At 41.7% G+C, this 16,260-nt stretch overlaps 1 protein-coding gene across 1 annotated transcript in view; it reads right to left on the bottom strand.

The window, feature by feature from the left end:
• Positions 1-485: 485 nt before the first annotated feature.
• The window catches only part of TRPM3 (transient receptor potential cation channel subfamily M member 3), a 446,509-nt gene continuing 430,734 nt past the window's right edge, over positions 486-16,260 (bottom strand). Inside the window, exons 24-27 of the mRNA XM_059833677.1 lie at positions 12,697-12,847; positions 11,942-12,141; positions 10,632-10,764; positions 486-1,935 (exon numbers count right to left, since the gene is read on the bottom strand). Coding sequence (XP_059689660.1) covers positions 486-1,935; positions 10,632-10,764; positions 11,942-12,141; positions 12,697-12,847 — 1,934 coding nt within the window. The remainder of the gene's footprint in view (positions 1,936-10,631; positions 10,765-11,941; positions 12,142-12,696; positions 12,848-16,260) is intronic.

Genomic DNA, 16,260 nt, shown 5'->3' with positions numbered 1-16,260 from the left:
CCAGTTCCTACAAAAATAATAAATGCTTTTCATCAGTCATCACAATGGTGAAAAAGATGAAAAAGAAGTAATGATTGAAGTTTAGAACATCTAATTTGTACATCTCTTTTTGCAGTTAATTCCTGCACCCTAAAAACTTGAATAATGATCAAAGATCTTAGGATGCCTTCTAATAAAAGGTAGGTTTCTAAACCTACTCGTTTATTTCTTTTGACTTTGTAAAGGGGGCTTGTTATTCCTGTTGTTTACTGAAGTCTTTATAAAGCTTTCATCCCTCCCTTTTTCCTTAAGTGCAAATGTCAACTCGGGCAAGATGCACTAACTCAGTGGGCAATGCTGAGACTAACAATGTGCTCCCTTGACCGGTGGCTAATGCCAATTGGAGTTGACATGGGGTGGCATGAGGTTTTTTTTTTTTAATTCTGCTAAGAAAAACGGACTGGAGAGCAGATGACCCTTAGCCTGCCGGTGCCCTTTGTCTAGGCCTAGCTGTGCTTGCTTTCAAAGCTGCGGAAGGCTCCCGTTCTTGACAGTCTCCTCATGGACAGGTTGTCCCCTCTGCTCTCTGGCCTTGAGGACTTACTCCTCTGGAAGGGGTTTCGCAGGCCTGTTGCATTTCGCTGTCTGTCAAGTTTGTCACTGATAGAGTAGCTCTTCCGTGCGTGCTGTGCATACAACATGTTGGACTCCTCTGCAGAGTAGCTGTTGGCCCGCTCTATTTTTGGAAGTGGGATGCTGTTGGCCAGAGTTCTTGTAGCATTTCCATCTTGAGGAGATAGGGGGATCCCCTTCTTGTCTTTGGCCTCAATATCCTCATGATCAGAGCTTGGGTGGCTTAGTTCAGCTTCTCTTTCTGGGTGGCAGCATCCCAAGTCCTCCACCTTGCCCCCGAGACTTCCAGGGAAACTGGCCCTCTCTGCGATGGCCTGGGGAGCGCTTACGCACCTCGTGTCTATGCAGTCCGTAATACTTGTGTACTCTGCTGTTTTGACTGGGACGCCAAGACTGCTGAAGTAGCTTCGAGATGGAGAGAACATAAAACTGTGAGATTTCACAATTGGCGTTTCCTCCAGAATAAATGGAGTTGTAGCCAGATAACGACTGCTTTTAGATCGCTCTAAAGTGTGATACAAGGGAGGGTCTGAATCCCAGGGGATTTGGCAATCTGTGATTTGTGAGTAGTCTGAAGAAAATGCTCTTGTGTCTATTCCAGAGGTTTCCTCGTAATCAAGACTCCTGCCAGAAATTTTTTCGCCAGGTGTACTGCTAATGTACGCACTGTTAGCTAAAATGGAAGAGGCTATGTGAGCCTGCAGAGCTGCATCTCCAGTACCAAGAATATTTATGGAGCTGTCAAGAGGCTCTGTGTCAGAATGCAACTCATCCATGGCAGAAACGTAGATGTCTATACAAGATGAAGGCCTTCTGGAGTCTGGGGCAATCGACAAAGTGCTGGTAGGGGCTAAGGGAACCTTTCCTTCTTTTGCTATCGAGTGGGAACTGATAGCTCGATGCAGGCTTGGAGATCTTTCCTTAAAAATGCTTTCAAACTTTTCCAGCCCACACTTGTCCTTCATATTTGTTGCATAGAAAGAGTGGCTTCGCATGCGGGGCGTGATCGTAGGAGATGTTGGGGACATGGACTCCTCTCCTGTGGGATCTATGCTCTCTTGAAGCTTGTAAGTATTTCCTTCCTGACTATTGAAGCTACTCTGCCTCACAATGTAGGCTGCATCAGTACAGTCAGATGAGGTCCTGGATCGTATCTTGGTTGTCTCACCTCTCTCTATGCCGGTCAGTTTTTCTAAGGCGGTCACCATTCGTCCCATCATATCTTCCAGCTGAGCAAGCCTGATGTCAACGGTCTGCAGAGAGGCCTTCATGCAGTGCTCTCGCTCATTTACTTCTTCCAGCCGCATGGCCATGTTCTCTACCCTTAAGAAAGAGAAGAATTAAATAGGTTAATTTCTACAAAGCAGTGATGTTCAGCTAATAGGTCACCAAAACAAACGGGAGCAAACACATCTTAAAATTCAAAGCCAATCTGCACTACATCAACTGCTTCAAAACCCTGCTAAAAGAGGTTCAGCAAACAAATACCACTCAATCAGGAAACTGCTCCAGTGGGTTAAACCAGGGGTGTCTGCTGCGTAACGTAGAGGGGGTTTTGGGTGTGCCCTATCTCAGGGACAGGGGTTATTACAAAAATGTTACTATGATTTGCTGCCTCTTTGATGCCAAAACTTCTAATTAGGTTATTATGAATGAATAACACTTAAAGCAGACGTCACATGACATGGTCGCCAGTTGTGCCACAGGCAGGACCACTGCAGTTAGCTGCAGAACTAAATGAAGTCATGAAAGTGGGCAATATGCCATAGAAGGTCGGTAACATCCTGGTTTTTCTTCTGGTGTTCACCGCAGATTTGCACCGGCTAGTGCTATATGGACCTAGGGAGATAGTTTCTTTGTTCTCTGATTAGTTTTTAGCTCAGATATATTAAAAAAAAAATGTATCAGCTATTGTATTGAATGTAGGTAATATCAAATTGTGGTAAGTTGACCTTGGCTGGATGCCAGGTGCCACTAAGCCACTCTATCACTTCCCTCTTCAACAGGACAGGGTTGGGGGGAGAAAATGAGATTAAAAAAACCTCCTGGGTCAAGACAAAGGCAGTTTAATACAGCAAAAGCAAAGGCCATGCGTGGAAGCAAAGGAAAAGAAAAGATTTATTGTCTACTTCACATCAACAGGCAATGTTCAGCCACTTCCTGGGAAGCAGGGCTTCAGTACGCATAGCAGTTGCTTGGGAAGACAAACGTCGTAACTAACAAATACCCCCCCTTCGTCCTTCTTTCTCCTAGCTTTTACTGCTGAGCAGACGTCATATGGTATGGAATATTCCTTTGGTCAATTTGGGTCAGCTGTCCTGGCTATGTCACCTCCCAAGATCTTGCCCACCCCCAGCCTACTGGTGAGGGGGGGAATGTTGGAGAGACACTGATGCTGTGTGAGCACTGCTGAGCAGTAGTCAAAACACTGGAGTGTTATCAACACCCTTCTAGCTACCAATACAAAGCACAACATTATGAGGGCTACTATGGGGAAAAAAACCTCCGTCTCAGCCAGACCCAATGCAGAAGTAAAGCATGCATGAAAACTGCAGGGAGAACAGTGATCAAACCAAATACGGCCTACAACAGGGTACACACTGAGATTGCTCCATTACTATGATTGTGCTTTGGGTAGTCTGTGTTAATAGTTTAGGGATTGAAATGATGGATTTTAAAGTTATTTATTAGCTACCTATGATAATATATAAACAAAAAGTTAGATTACAGTATTAATAGGTAATAATTGAATGTGTGATCTTAATTTAAACTTAAGTATATTTGTCCTACACTGTTGATCTATCTCATTTTAAAATGTTTTTGACTTTAAGGTGTACAAATTTATGCCAGTGGCTTTCAACCATTTCAATTTTCTGGCTTCTAAAACATCTTTACTGAAGGATTTATATGGAGTCCTCTAATTTTACACAATGTGTGCCTTTAGCACATATGAAATTTCTTCTCATCATTATTTTCTCTGGTTGTAGTCCCTAGGGTAGACCAGGAACCTCCATTATCTGCCAAAGAGGTATTAAAAGCAACACATTTATATAGTTATCTTTGATTTTTAAGGTTACAATTCTGGTTTTCTCCATTCCTGTAGACACTGAAAAATGAACAGAGAGGCGACAAATACCAAATGGCAGGATTTCCACACTTTTCTCTTCACAAGACTCTTACTTTCTGCCTGTTAGTACAATTCATACTCAAATGTTAATAGGCTGTAATAATCCTGTCAATCATAGCCAGGATTTCTGATGAGATAGATACCATCTTCTACTCCTGCTAGTTGAATTTCCAACAGGATGAGTGACCTGGAACTGGCAACACCATAAACACTCTTACTTGCCCGGAAGGAAACCAGATTTCAGCAATGAGTGAGTATTGGGCAGCATTAATGCCTTGTTAATTAATGCACAGAACATTAGCTGGTGAAACACTGAGGTCTGACTACCTCGTGGCAATGAGCAACAGGAACCTGCCAGCACAAGAGAGGAGAGGGAGGAGTGTGACACCACCCCTTACAGCAAGTCTCACATTCCTGTGAAATATGGGCTTTTTCTGTTGAAGATCGTGTGTTTTGAAAGCCCAAGCACAGCAAATCAAATGTGAAGCAGTAACTGTATTGCTGTCGTCAGACTTCAATAGATCAATGATCAAGTAATCGCTGTTAAGAAATGAACCCTTAGTTTCAAAGAATCTCATTCTACTAACCTTATTATCATTTAGGCACCAGTCTACTTCTAGTTCTACCAGCTTCTCCAACAAAACCGATTAATGTTATTGCAAGCACAGTAGATAATTCCATAGTGAGAAAGCAGTTTATATGGGAAGCAGTTGAATTTTCCCTCATGTTAATAGTTATCTGAACTGCTATTTTATAAAAACAATTATACTTCCAAAATATTTATCAGCTAATAATTGAGTGCCTCATCACACATTCAGATTCTGTCACAACTGCTCCAAGATGATGAACAGATATAACATCACAATTTTAGGGCTGTCAGACATATGGAACAATTGGAGAAACCTCCTGGGTTTTACTTGAGAGCGCTCAGATTACGACCAACAGAAAACGTTCACCCCAGTAACAGTTACCCAAGAACTGGAATGAATTTATAACATTCTGTGAAGCTAAGTCAACAGTCTTGGGTTTTGTTTTTTTTTTTTTTTCCCCCTTGCTTTGAGAGATGTACGTAAGTGAAATAATTTTTAATACAAACATAGCCAGTTGAACTATTGCACTTGGTTACATATTTGCATCTGGAATATGAGTAGAACTGTCCAGTGAGATATGTTTTGCATCCTGCATTCTTGTGAGGGCTATGCAATGCTACTGAACAGAACTATGCATCCCAGAAAGAACTTGGTTTCGTACCTTGCTGGTACACATTCATATATTCGTCCTGACTTCTCTGAACATGATCTATTAGCTACTGCAAGAGACACAGAGTGTAAGACTGGTGGTATTGCTGGCCAAGACCAAGAGAGACTTTTGAGTTACATGGTCTGTTGGTTGCCATGGAAGTAATTACAGATGTGATTGCATTGATAGTAGTGGGAAATTTACGTAGAAACTCAACAAGATAAGGATAGTGCAGTCTGAGTTCAGAAACCGGGGTAACCAGAGATGTACATAGATAACTGAGAAGTACGTGCATGTATTTACACTGGATAAGCCCTGACTATATAATTTTATTCACAAAAAGAAAGCTTGAGTGATGATGATCTCCTCTAAACACAAAGCTATTAGCTGAATTTAGTCACCTTTTGTTATATGTATTGCATATGGCTGCTCCCAGATTTTTTTAACAAATATTTATTCTTTAAATTAGTGATATTCTCTTATATTAATTTAATGTTCAGTTCTGCAATCATTCATCACACATAACAGCATCGCGCTCTGGCAGTAATCCTACTAGAAACATGATAAAATCACATCAGCCAAACACTGTAGACATGAGAGGATATGTTCTGGAGAAATGCAGTCATAACCTGGTCCTTAAAATACTTTAATAAGTGAAATATTCCATTTTCCGGTATTGTTGGATGATCTTGCACTCAGTGAACAGACAGCTAGAGCTGTTTCTCCTTCAGGAACAGTTTTGAATTAAAGCACTATTTCAAAATAAGAATGCCCAAGTTTTGCTTTGGATTTTTTTTCCATGTGTATTGGAGGTAGTATAAACCTTTTGGCAAATCTTACAGTACCCATGTATGATGCCTCCATTGCATCCGTGCTTTTCCTCACAGCAAGATTTATCCAACATATGAGAAGGTGCCAAGCCATCCTAGCAGATGGGAATGAGAACAGAAAAAGAAGAGGCTACATGCAAAATGTGCATCAAGTGTGTTCTGCTGAAGGTCAAGAATTTCTAATAGTGAAACAAACATGGACTATCTGACGACAATATTCAGTAACAAGGAGAAAAATAAAAGGTCAGAACTGTGAACCTGACAAAGATTTTATATTACCTGTGACGAGCTTTTTTAATTATGGTTTGGGAGATGATGGCTTTTGCTGTCATTCATTTTAGTTATATGTATTTTTATCCTTTGCACATCAGTTCATTAATAATTTAATTGAAGTAATGATTTAATGGGAGTAAGGCACTCTTTTCAGAAGTAGACCTCTTAATTGAATGCTAGAATTAAGTTCACAGGTTCCTTTGTGGACCTATGTCCGTTTTTAAGGCATTATTTGTACTTAAAAATCCTTTTCAACTGCCGCAAAGACTGTAGACACTGAAAGTCCCTTACAGGGCTATCCACCCTACTTGTGACTGTAGAATGGTTTTATTTAAATAAAACATAGACAGTGGTTCCCAAGCCTGTAACAGGCTATTGGTACTTTGCCTGACATCTTTTGGTAAAGCATTGCTGATGCAAGTGGACAGCCAATTTTCCCAGGTGCAGTGGTTTCTGCAGGCTAAGGATGTTGGGTTGGCCTGGAGGCATTCCCATCTGGATCCTAAGACCACTTAACTCTTTGTGGCCACAGAGAGATGCCGCTGGATTCACAGACCTTTCTGACTGTCTCTCTGCATGTGTGGCCAGATCTGGTAGGCTCAGTAGTGGCCCTTTTACAAACCCAAACCTATTTCTGTGCACTTCAGCCTGCCATCTCTGGAATCAAGATAATAACTATGTCTTCATTCACGCAGATGCTGTTAGTGTAATTGCACTGTGGTCTATAAAGTGTTAAGGTGCTGTAGTAATGGACACCATGTAGTACCAAAGATGACATAATAATATCTACTCCAACCACCTTAACTGCTTTTTAAATACTCTTAGGTTGTGACCCTGCTCCCTTTGGAATCGACAGGAGATTTTGCAATGGGTTTGAAAGAGTCGAGGCCTGTCCATAGGGAAAAAATGCCTAGTGAAGAGATTGTTTGAGTGGCTTCATGCCAGATGAAGAAAAATAATGCAGTCTTTTTTGATCATATTATGCATGTCTCTGTGCTAGTCAAAATGTGCCACTGAAAGTTTCACAGTGATTAGAAAGGAACGCTCTCCAGGCAAAGTTGTGATTCTTCTGCTGGAATGAAGTGGATTTTTCCAACTTTGCTTTCCTCACCATCTCCAGGATATTCACCAAGATTTGCCTAACCTGATAAATGCAGTTAAGGCAAACACCTTACAGCTTTGTACTGCTTTGTATTTTTCTGCTTAGTCAATCACTTCCTCTGATGTGAATCACTAACCTGCTGCTACTTCCACGTGTCTGTGTGAGATTCTAGCGAGTGAGCTACTCCTCCAAGTTACTTAGTATCTGGGGTCAGGCCAGGACAAACATCAAGTGTTGTTTCACACTTTTGATTTCTGGATGTGTAAGGATCAGGCAAAGGAGAGATTCTGTATGGTGACACCAAATCTGGACACCTCTGTGGTGTTACAAGAGAAGTAAGGCGATTGCTGAAGATGGGCCCCACAGGACGCCAGAGTGGACTATTCCAAGGTGAAAGTATAAACTGCAGCTTGTTGTAGGTGAGTCAGATAAGATGCTGTGGTCCTGACCCAGCATAGCCACTGACTGCCTAGCTGAAATAATTCATTTACACCCAGGTCAATGCAGCAAGAAACAGGATCTCTTGCTCTTTTGTCTTCCTCAGCTCCTAAGCTGCCTCTGGGACCCACCTAGGCTGAGCCTCAAAGCAAGACTCTGTTCCCATCTCCCATTTCCCTTCCAGTGCTAGCCCTCTACTCCCTCTTCCAGGCGTACTGGGCTTTGCACCTACGGTGTGCAGCTGTTCTTACTCCAAGCAGGACCTTGGGCACTCTGATACATCCAGCTGCAAGTAGAAGCTGCTCAAGCAAGAGGTCAGCATATCACAGATGCGTGGAGGAGAGGGAAGGCAGTGAGCAGTCCAGGTCCAGGTGCAGGTACGTCACATGGGGCTTGTCCCAGCCCGTCTTTCTCCTTGAGCCTAACAGCATCCTCAGCTTCCGGCAGACAGAAGGTCTTCAAGGGGAACTTCACTCACATTTGTGGGGCTTTCTGGTTCAATTTTACACCACGCAATGCTGAGTTAATTGAACAGATGATTAAGCTGATATCTCATGGCTATGAGGCAGGTATTGTGCTTGGTCTACTACTACAGGCTAATGACTGGACATTGGAAGAGAAACCGTGTACTCTTGCATCTTCTCTGTTTTCTTTGCTTTGCATCTTGTTAATTGTACAAAGACATCTCTATATAGAAACTATGAAGTGCAAATCTTGATTTTACATATTTGAATGTTCCACAGGTTAGAAAAAAAAGTTTGGTGTTTTAGATAAAAAGCACTTCAAGGGATACTTCCCTGGTGATAACTGTAGGCAAAATGACAGACCTGGGCATCCAGTTTTTGAAATGTGTGTTATTTAAGATACTTATATAGCCCTGATTTCTCAAACATCTTTAAAGTGTTCCTCAGATCTTTACAATATTTGCACTTCCCTTGTGTGGTAGAGCATTACAGTTGGTTTGGCAAGGAAAGAAGAGAGCTATTATGAGATGAGAACTGAATTAACGTAGGATTTCATTGCTGCAAGTCCTACTGCTGTGCTTGGGGCCAGGATTGGCCTCTGTACCCCATGGGGTCGCTACCTGGGTCTCTCTTACAGAGCTGGGGCATGCTGGTTTCCACATTACACTATTGGCTAAGGCAAATGGATTTTTAAAGAACTATTTCTCTGTGAGGCTATGTGGGGCTTGTCTTCATTTAGGATTCATAACCATGAACTCTCTTCTGGAACTAGGTGCTTCAAGCCATTCATTTAAAATAGAGATAAGAGCTCTTTTTCTATAAAACAGGGCCAGCACAGAGTGCAAAGGCAGACTGTTACGTATTCGTTTTCAAGGACTTGGAGCACTTGCCTAATGTAGGGGAGGTCCCAGCTGGGTTACTTTTTATTTACAGGGGCTTCAGACATACCTCTTCTTTCCTTGGCTATGCCCAAATAGAGTTTTGAACCTGCATCTATGATTTGCAGGTTAGTTCTCTGACCACTGGACTAACAGAACACAAGAAAAAAAGGTACTCAGTTGGACCACAGATCAATTTAGCCCACTATCTTACTTCGAAGCGTATGTAATTCTTCCCTCCTTATATTCTCCAGTCTCTAAATATTTTCTGCTTAGAAACTTCATGGACTTAGTTTGATCCCTATGTATTTAGCAGTCCTTACTGGATTTCTGTTCCATAAGCTTGTCTAGTCTCCATGTGAACCCATGTAGACTTTTAGCTAACATCATCAACTTTATTTTGAACCTGGGCTCCTGCTAGATTAATCTGTTGATCCCCTATATCTTATTCTGGAAGAGATGGCAAACAATTGATTTCTACTCACCCTCATAATTGTGATTTCTACTCACACTCATAATTATGTAGACCTCTATAATTTCATTCCTCATTTGTCTTTTCCAGACCACGTAGAGCTGGATTACTTTGCCATTCTTTACAAGGAAGTATTCCATGCCTTACCATACTTCCCCTCTAATATTCTTTTCTAGAATATGTGTTTTAGGAGTACTGTTTTCAGTAATGCAGATGATTAAAGGATATTATATATGCTAATCCTGCTCTGGGATAGATTTATTTCAAAACCAAATTAAAAGCGTGTTTTCTTGCCTACAGAAAACATATTTTAGGCATAGCTACATCAGGGGCAGTTCTAGAAGATTATGTATAAGGAAAAGAGTGTTATATCCATGTAATTGATTACAGTGACAACTCACCTGACCTCTGTTATTCAAGTTAAAGTGGAGTATTCAGGAAATGGAGTATTCAGTGGTTCGTAAGTTTTTTAAATATCTGACAGGATATTGCCCTAAAATATGTATTGGTAACAGTGCTATGAATCAAACAATGAACTCTGTCCTTAAAATTTAACTCTGTTACTCAGCTACTGTGTTATGAAAGCATATAAGCACCACAGCAGATGAACAGATTTATGAATTTTTAGGACTGATGAATTTGAAGACTGGCAACTTCCACTAAATTAATGTATTACCTTTGTCCTCTGTGCATTTCATTGCTGTAGGTGAAATGTCTAGTTCCTTTCAAATTAGTGGCAAGATCCCTGTTGCTCTCAATGAAACTAGCTTACCTAGTAAGGTCATCCTGAAACAAGGCTTGCTCTTTATCTAAATGGCTAGCAGGTCTCTGCTAAAGCCGTGGTTTTCATTGAGGAGCTCTCATTTACTCTCCCACTGTGTTCTGACCACTTGTGACTTAAAGTTCTGCTTTAAGAACTGAAATGCAAGAATAATTTGTGTTTCTCACTACGTCAGTTGTTCTAATACAACTGGTTAAAAGATTCACGTTTTCAAAACTTTGAGGAACATTTGCTTTAGCAAAAAATAAAAAAAGAGAAAAGAAATTTGCCACCTTTTATCACTCTGCTTTTTAGTTAAGACATTAAAAAATAACTCAAATGTTTCCCTTTTCAAGAAAAAGAAAGGAGGGGTGAGCATGGCAACAGAAACACATTTCCAGATCAGCTTATGAGAGAACAAACAAAAAAAGTTCACCTTTCTGAAGTGACACGGATTCTTTCATCATTGGAGGAATTGAATCTGTCATCCTTTTCTCTAAAATATTCTTCTATGCACTGCTCTTCAAAATCATGGACTTTTTTCAATTCATCCTCAGTTATGAAAAGTTCTGTGGAAACAATGGAAAAATGTGAATTTGGCAAATATTAACATGTGAAATTAACTACATTCTTCTTATTGTGGAATTCATGGACATTTATCTGGCATTTTGGTATGAAAGCAGATAGATGCAGCTAATTACCAAATCAGTGGCTTCAATTATATATGATTCTGGAGACAGAAACACTTAAGCAGGCAAATGCTGAGCAAACATGAATGTGTTTTGATTGCAGGAGATCTAAACACAGCTGCTGGTCAGGTTCTGGAGAGATGGTGGGAGCCAAAGCCCACCTGTAACCTAATACAAATATAATCAAATTAGCAGGGTGCTGGGAAAGGAGTCTGAGAGTACAGAGGGTCTATTTGACATGGCAAGAACAAATATCTGCAGGCAGCAGCAAGGGCTGTGGCAGACAGTGTGATGTGAGTGGGAGGAGAGCTGTCTGGTTGCACTTGCATCTCTAGTGCCACCACATGGCTCCAGCTCCCTCCTCATAAAGGCTGTGGCATGGGCTAATGTTGGGAAGCAATGCATATCCCTTAGCTCCCTGGCTCTGGCATATACATTGGGGGAGGTGGAGATCTTCTACTCTGAAGAACTATATAGAGAAGAGGAGAGAAAAGGTTATCAAAATAATCTGACAGGTTCTCCATCATGCGTATTCGAGTTCATGTTAAAGCGTCTGGAGAAACAACTCCTCCAGTTTGAGTCAGTGTCAAGGAGAGAACATGTGTCTACAAAATAATTACTTCTTACCATCTCTCATCTTATCTAGGCAAAAAGTGTGTTGGGGGGAAGTATATGCTCTTTGCTCAAAAAGTAGGAATGCTATCTCTCTGTTGTCGGAAATAAAACAGATCTGGAGGTGCGATGGACTCTAAGCAGAATTCTGGCAATAACAGACTAGCAACAGCAAAACAAACCCCTTTGCTTTGAAGGAACAAAGGGGAGGAACAACCCCGCAAAATCCCAGAAAAACACAGCCTCATTAACACTCTGAGGAGAATTAAGTGTTGGGTAATGCAGGTAAAACTAAGTGATTCAGGTAAGATTTTTGCAGTTAAAAGTAGTTCTCTGCTGGAAAGGTTATCAAGGTGCTGAATTTACTTAGCCTTCATTCATGTCAAACGCTAGATATTACCAAGGGCATTGGAAAGTCCTACCCTGTAAATTGTCTAAGGCTTACTTAATCCATAGTCTCTCTCATCTGGGTCGCTTTCATGCTTCCGCCATCTGCAGCAGAGGTGTTGGAATATCATAGTCATATGGCTGAAGATGATCAGAGGTGGTGGCAGAACAGGTCTTTCATGAAATGTCATGATTAGCTGGTATCTTTGAAACTTCCATACTTGGTTGGATATGGATTTGACTTCAAAAAATGTATTACTAGAAGGCAAGAAGAGGAAAATAGTATCAGGTTGAAATGGTTTTGGGTACTTTGCCGAAAATTGTATGACAGCACCTTAACTAGACAGATTTTACTAATAGTGGCAAATGTTTCCTTGTTGCAAAAAGAGGAAGAACAAAAGTAGTGAGTAAGTTTGTTCTTCAGCAAAGCACAGTGATAATCAGCCATTTCAAAGTGCCTTACCACTGTGTACGTTTGCTCTGTACAACCACTGAGTCTTACAACAACCCAACGAGACAGGAAAGTGTTTTTATTTTTGTTTTCCATATTGGGAGTGAATGATGCCATAACTGAACTTTAAATTTTTTGGCTTCTCTGCCCTGATTCCCATCAGGTGTCTGTCCTTGGAAATGAGACAATGTGAAGAACTTGGCATTTCCCTCATTCCCTGGGGACAAGCTACTGCCTCTTTCCCTCTCTCCCTCACATCCTCTGAAAATGGGTCTCAGCCAAAGTCTTCAGTTTAGCAGCCTTCTTAGGCTGTGAATAATGTCCATCTCCCCCAAGTCCATGCTTTGCAATGTGTCACTCACTTGAAAACAGCAATGAGGAGGTTCACCAGAAGGATATTTGCAACCAAGAGGTAACAGGCCATGATGGCAGGAACGATCCATGCTCCTGTCTTGCAGGGAGGTAGCTGGATTATTTTGCCGTCTTCTCTGGTTTCATTTTGACCACAAGGAGCTGGGAACAGAAATGCAAAAAAATGCAAAATGGGAATGAATCTAATTTTTTCAGTGCTTTTAAAATAATTAATAAATATTTAAATATTTATAAAGGCCTGCCTGCCAAATCAGTATCTTCCGAATAACAGTGGCATTGATGCTCCCCCCAAGAAGTTTTCACATGCTGTCACACATTTTACAAGCTGCAGTTCTTGTTATTGTGTGTTATTTGCCATGAATATCAAGATATACCCCTCCGAAATTGCAGGAGGCATGCCTGGTGTGAGTAAGCTGCCTGGTTGCATACAGCTGAAATATCATGGTACTCTGGTAGTAATTAGTCACTGGGCAAATAAAATGATCAAAATGTTTAATCCTGGAAAAAAGCTTACATATTATTTTTTTAATCGTGAAAGCTTGGTCTTTTTTCATTGATGGAGACAGGTGTGATAAATAGCATAAGGAAAGAGAAGTACATGAAACTAAATTAAAGAGTAGACAATTATTGCTGTGCACTGCACTGCCCCAAGCCCCTCTGGGATATACTCATAATGACCCTCTTCTATTAAGCAATTTTGACTGCATGCCTGGAAACAGTGGGGGAGATGATCAAGTCTTTACTGTACCAGGTAAAGGGACATGTAGGCAGCAGAGTTGCCACCTGTTTCTTCCCCGAGTGCTTTGGAACAAAAACATTTTCAGTATTAATGTCCTAGAACTAGAAGCAAGGGGAGACAAAACATTGTGAAATAGTTTTCCTTGCTTAATTTTTAAAATGCCTTCTTCTCCAGGCTGAATAACCCCAGTTCCCTCAGCTGCTCCTCATAAGACTTGTGCTCCAGACCCCTCACCAGCTTCGTTGCCCTTCTCTGGACACGCTCCAGCACGTCAATGTTCTTCTTGTAGTGAGGGGCACAAAACTGAACACACTATTCGAGGTGCGGCCCATCCATCCAGCCTGTCCAGATCCCTCTGCAGAGCCTTCCGACCCTTGAGCCAGATCAACACTCCCACCCAACTTGGTGTCGTCTGCAAACTTGCTGAGGGAGCACTCAATCCCCTCATCCAGATCATCAATAAAGATATTAAACAAGACCGGCCCCAAAACTGAGCCCTGGGGGACTCCGCTTGTGACCGGCCACCAACTGGATTTCACTCCATTCACCACAACTCTCTGGGCTCAGCCATCCAGCCAGTTTTTTACCCAGCGAAGAGTGCATCTGTCTAAGCCATGATTTGCCAGCTTCTCCAGGAGAATACTATGGGAGACAGTGTCAGTACTAAAGTCCAGGTAGACAACATCCACAGCCTTTCCCTCATCCACTAAGCGGGTCACCTGGTCGTAGAAGGAGATCAGGTTGGTCAAGCAGGACCTGCCCTTCATGAACCCGTGCTGGCTGGGCCTGATCCCTTGGTTATCCTGCACGTGCCCTGTGAGTGCCCTCAGGATGAACCTCTCCATAATCTTCCCCAGCACCAAGGTCAGGCTGCAGTTCCCCGGATCCTCCTTCCGGCCCTTCTTGTAGATGGACGTCGCATCGGCAAGCCTCCAGTCATCCGGGACCTCCCCTGTTAACCAGGACTGTTGATAAATGATGGAGAGTGGCTTGGCAAGCTCCTCCACCAGCTCCCTCAGTACACTCGGGTGGATGCCATCAGGCCCCATAGACTTGTGGGTGTCCAGGTGGCATAGCAGGTCGTTAACTGCTTCCTCCTGGTTTATGGGGAGTTTATTTTGGTCTCCATCCTTGTCTTCCAGCTCAGGGAGTTGAATACCCTGAGGATACCGGGTCTGGCTGTTAAAGACTGAGGCAAAGAAGGCATTAAGTACCTCAGCCTTTTCCTCATCCTTCGTGATGATGTTCCCTCCCCACATCCAGTAAAGGTCCTAAGTACCTCTGTAATCAGCTTTTCAAGAAAATAATTGAAGCAGCAGCTTATATATACAAACCAACTTAGTAAATTTTGTGCAGCGCTACAGCTATCTTCCCCTCGACCCCATCAAAAAGAAGCCTAAGTAAGGAATTTTCAAAGTGCTCAGCACTGGCTCAGTTCCTGCTGATATCAATGAGAGTTTCCCACTGACTTCATGGACAGCAAAGTTTGCCAGTGCCGTATGTTTTGTAAAGTTCCAACCTGTGTCAGCAAATCCATGATTTCCAATGCCAACTATTACTTCTTCTCAGAAAGGTCCTTCTGAACTTGGTTCAGAGAGCATAGGATTAAACTGTGGGTGTCTGTACTGGCAGTCATATGATATTATGTGAGATTTTGGGCACTACCTATAGCTGTTAGCTATTACATATAGAAATATTATAGCCATAGGGGACAGAAGAATACACGATACATCAGCTTCAAACAAGAACTCTGCCAAAATACTCGACTCATGGAAAAAGAAACGGCAAAGCCGAATGCAAACAATACTACTTTTACAAGCAACTCTGTTGTGTCTGGACCCATGGTGTCACTAGTCCTTCCTACTTACAAAAATACATTTTATTACTGGAACAGGCTGAGAAAGTAGCATCTTGCAGATCATTTTAAGTTAGTGCTGGTTTCATGCTTCCCACACTGCTCCAAGCATTGGTTTCATTTAGATATTCAAAGTGCCATCTGTGAGCTGCTGTGAGTACGGGGCTACATGCACTCATCTTTCACCCATCAGAAAGTGGGACATTCAATACCTCTGGGTACCAGCACTCAATGTGAGAATTACTCACATTTCTGTTTGTGTGAAAACACTAACTTGCTCACATGTTGATTCAGAGCTACAAAGTCCAACACAACACAGTATTGAAACCCATCATGATTTCACCATTAATGGAACAGTCATTCTATCAGTTGATGAAACCTGTTGTCCTTTTGTTTGCTGAAGAACAGAAAAAATAATGTCTTCTGTGGCAATGAGAGAAATTGGTGAAAAGTGTATTTTAAACATTAGGTCAATGATATCAAAAACTGAACTCAAAGTCTGGTTACAATTCTATTATCCCATTTTTTCTATTAAAAAAAGAGAACGTAAGCTAAAAAAAAAAAATCAGCTTTGACAACTACCAAGACAAAAATGATTTCTCCAGCTTTATTTGCCTACAACAGGGTATTTAGAATACCACTAATGCATCCCTGTCAGTTTATGCCACTCAGTGATGGCCAAATTAGACTTCCTACAAAGGCAAGTTCCCATAGTCTGTTCTATACATGCATAGATATTCTGCTTGTCCTGAAGGTTTGCAGAAGCTTCTTCTCTTCTGCACGTTCTGTTGCAGGAACAGTTTTTAAATCACAAGGGAATACTAATCTCATGTCTTATTTTATGGAGAACTAAGCCACCACTTAATCTGCACATCTTCAGCTGTGTGAGAAAATGTATGACGTGTGTCCAAAATGCAGAAGCCTGTGTTCCACTGCACATCACTGAGCATCTTCTTCCAT

This window comes from Gavia stellata, chromosome Z (genome assembly GCF_030936135.1).
Source record: "Gavia stellata isolate bGavSte3 chromosome Z, bGavSte3.hap2, whole genome shotgun sequence".
NCBI lineage: Eukaryota > Metazoa > Chordata > Aves > Gaviiformes > Gaviidae > Gavia > Gavia stellata.
The sequence above is the reverse complement of the archived record's forward strand: the minus strand, read 5'-3'. Positions and strand labels throughout refer to the sequence as shown.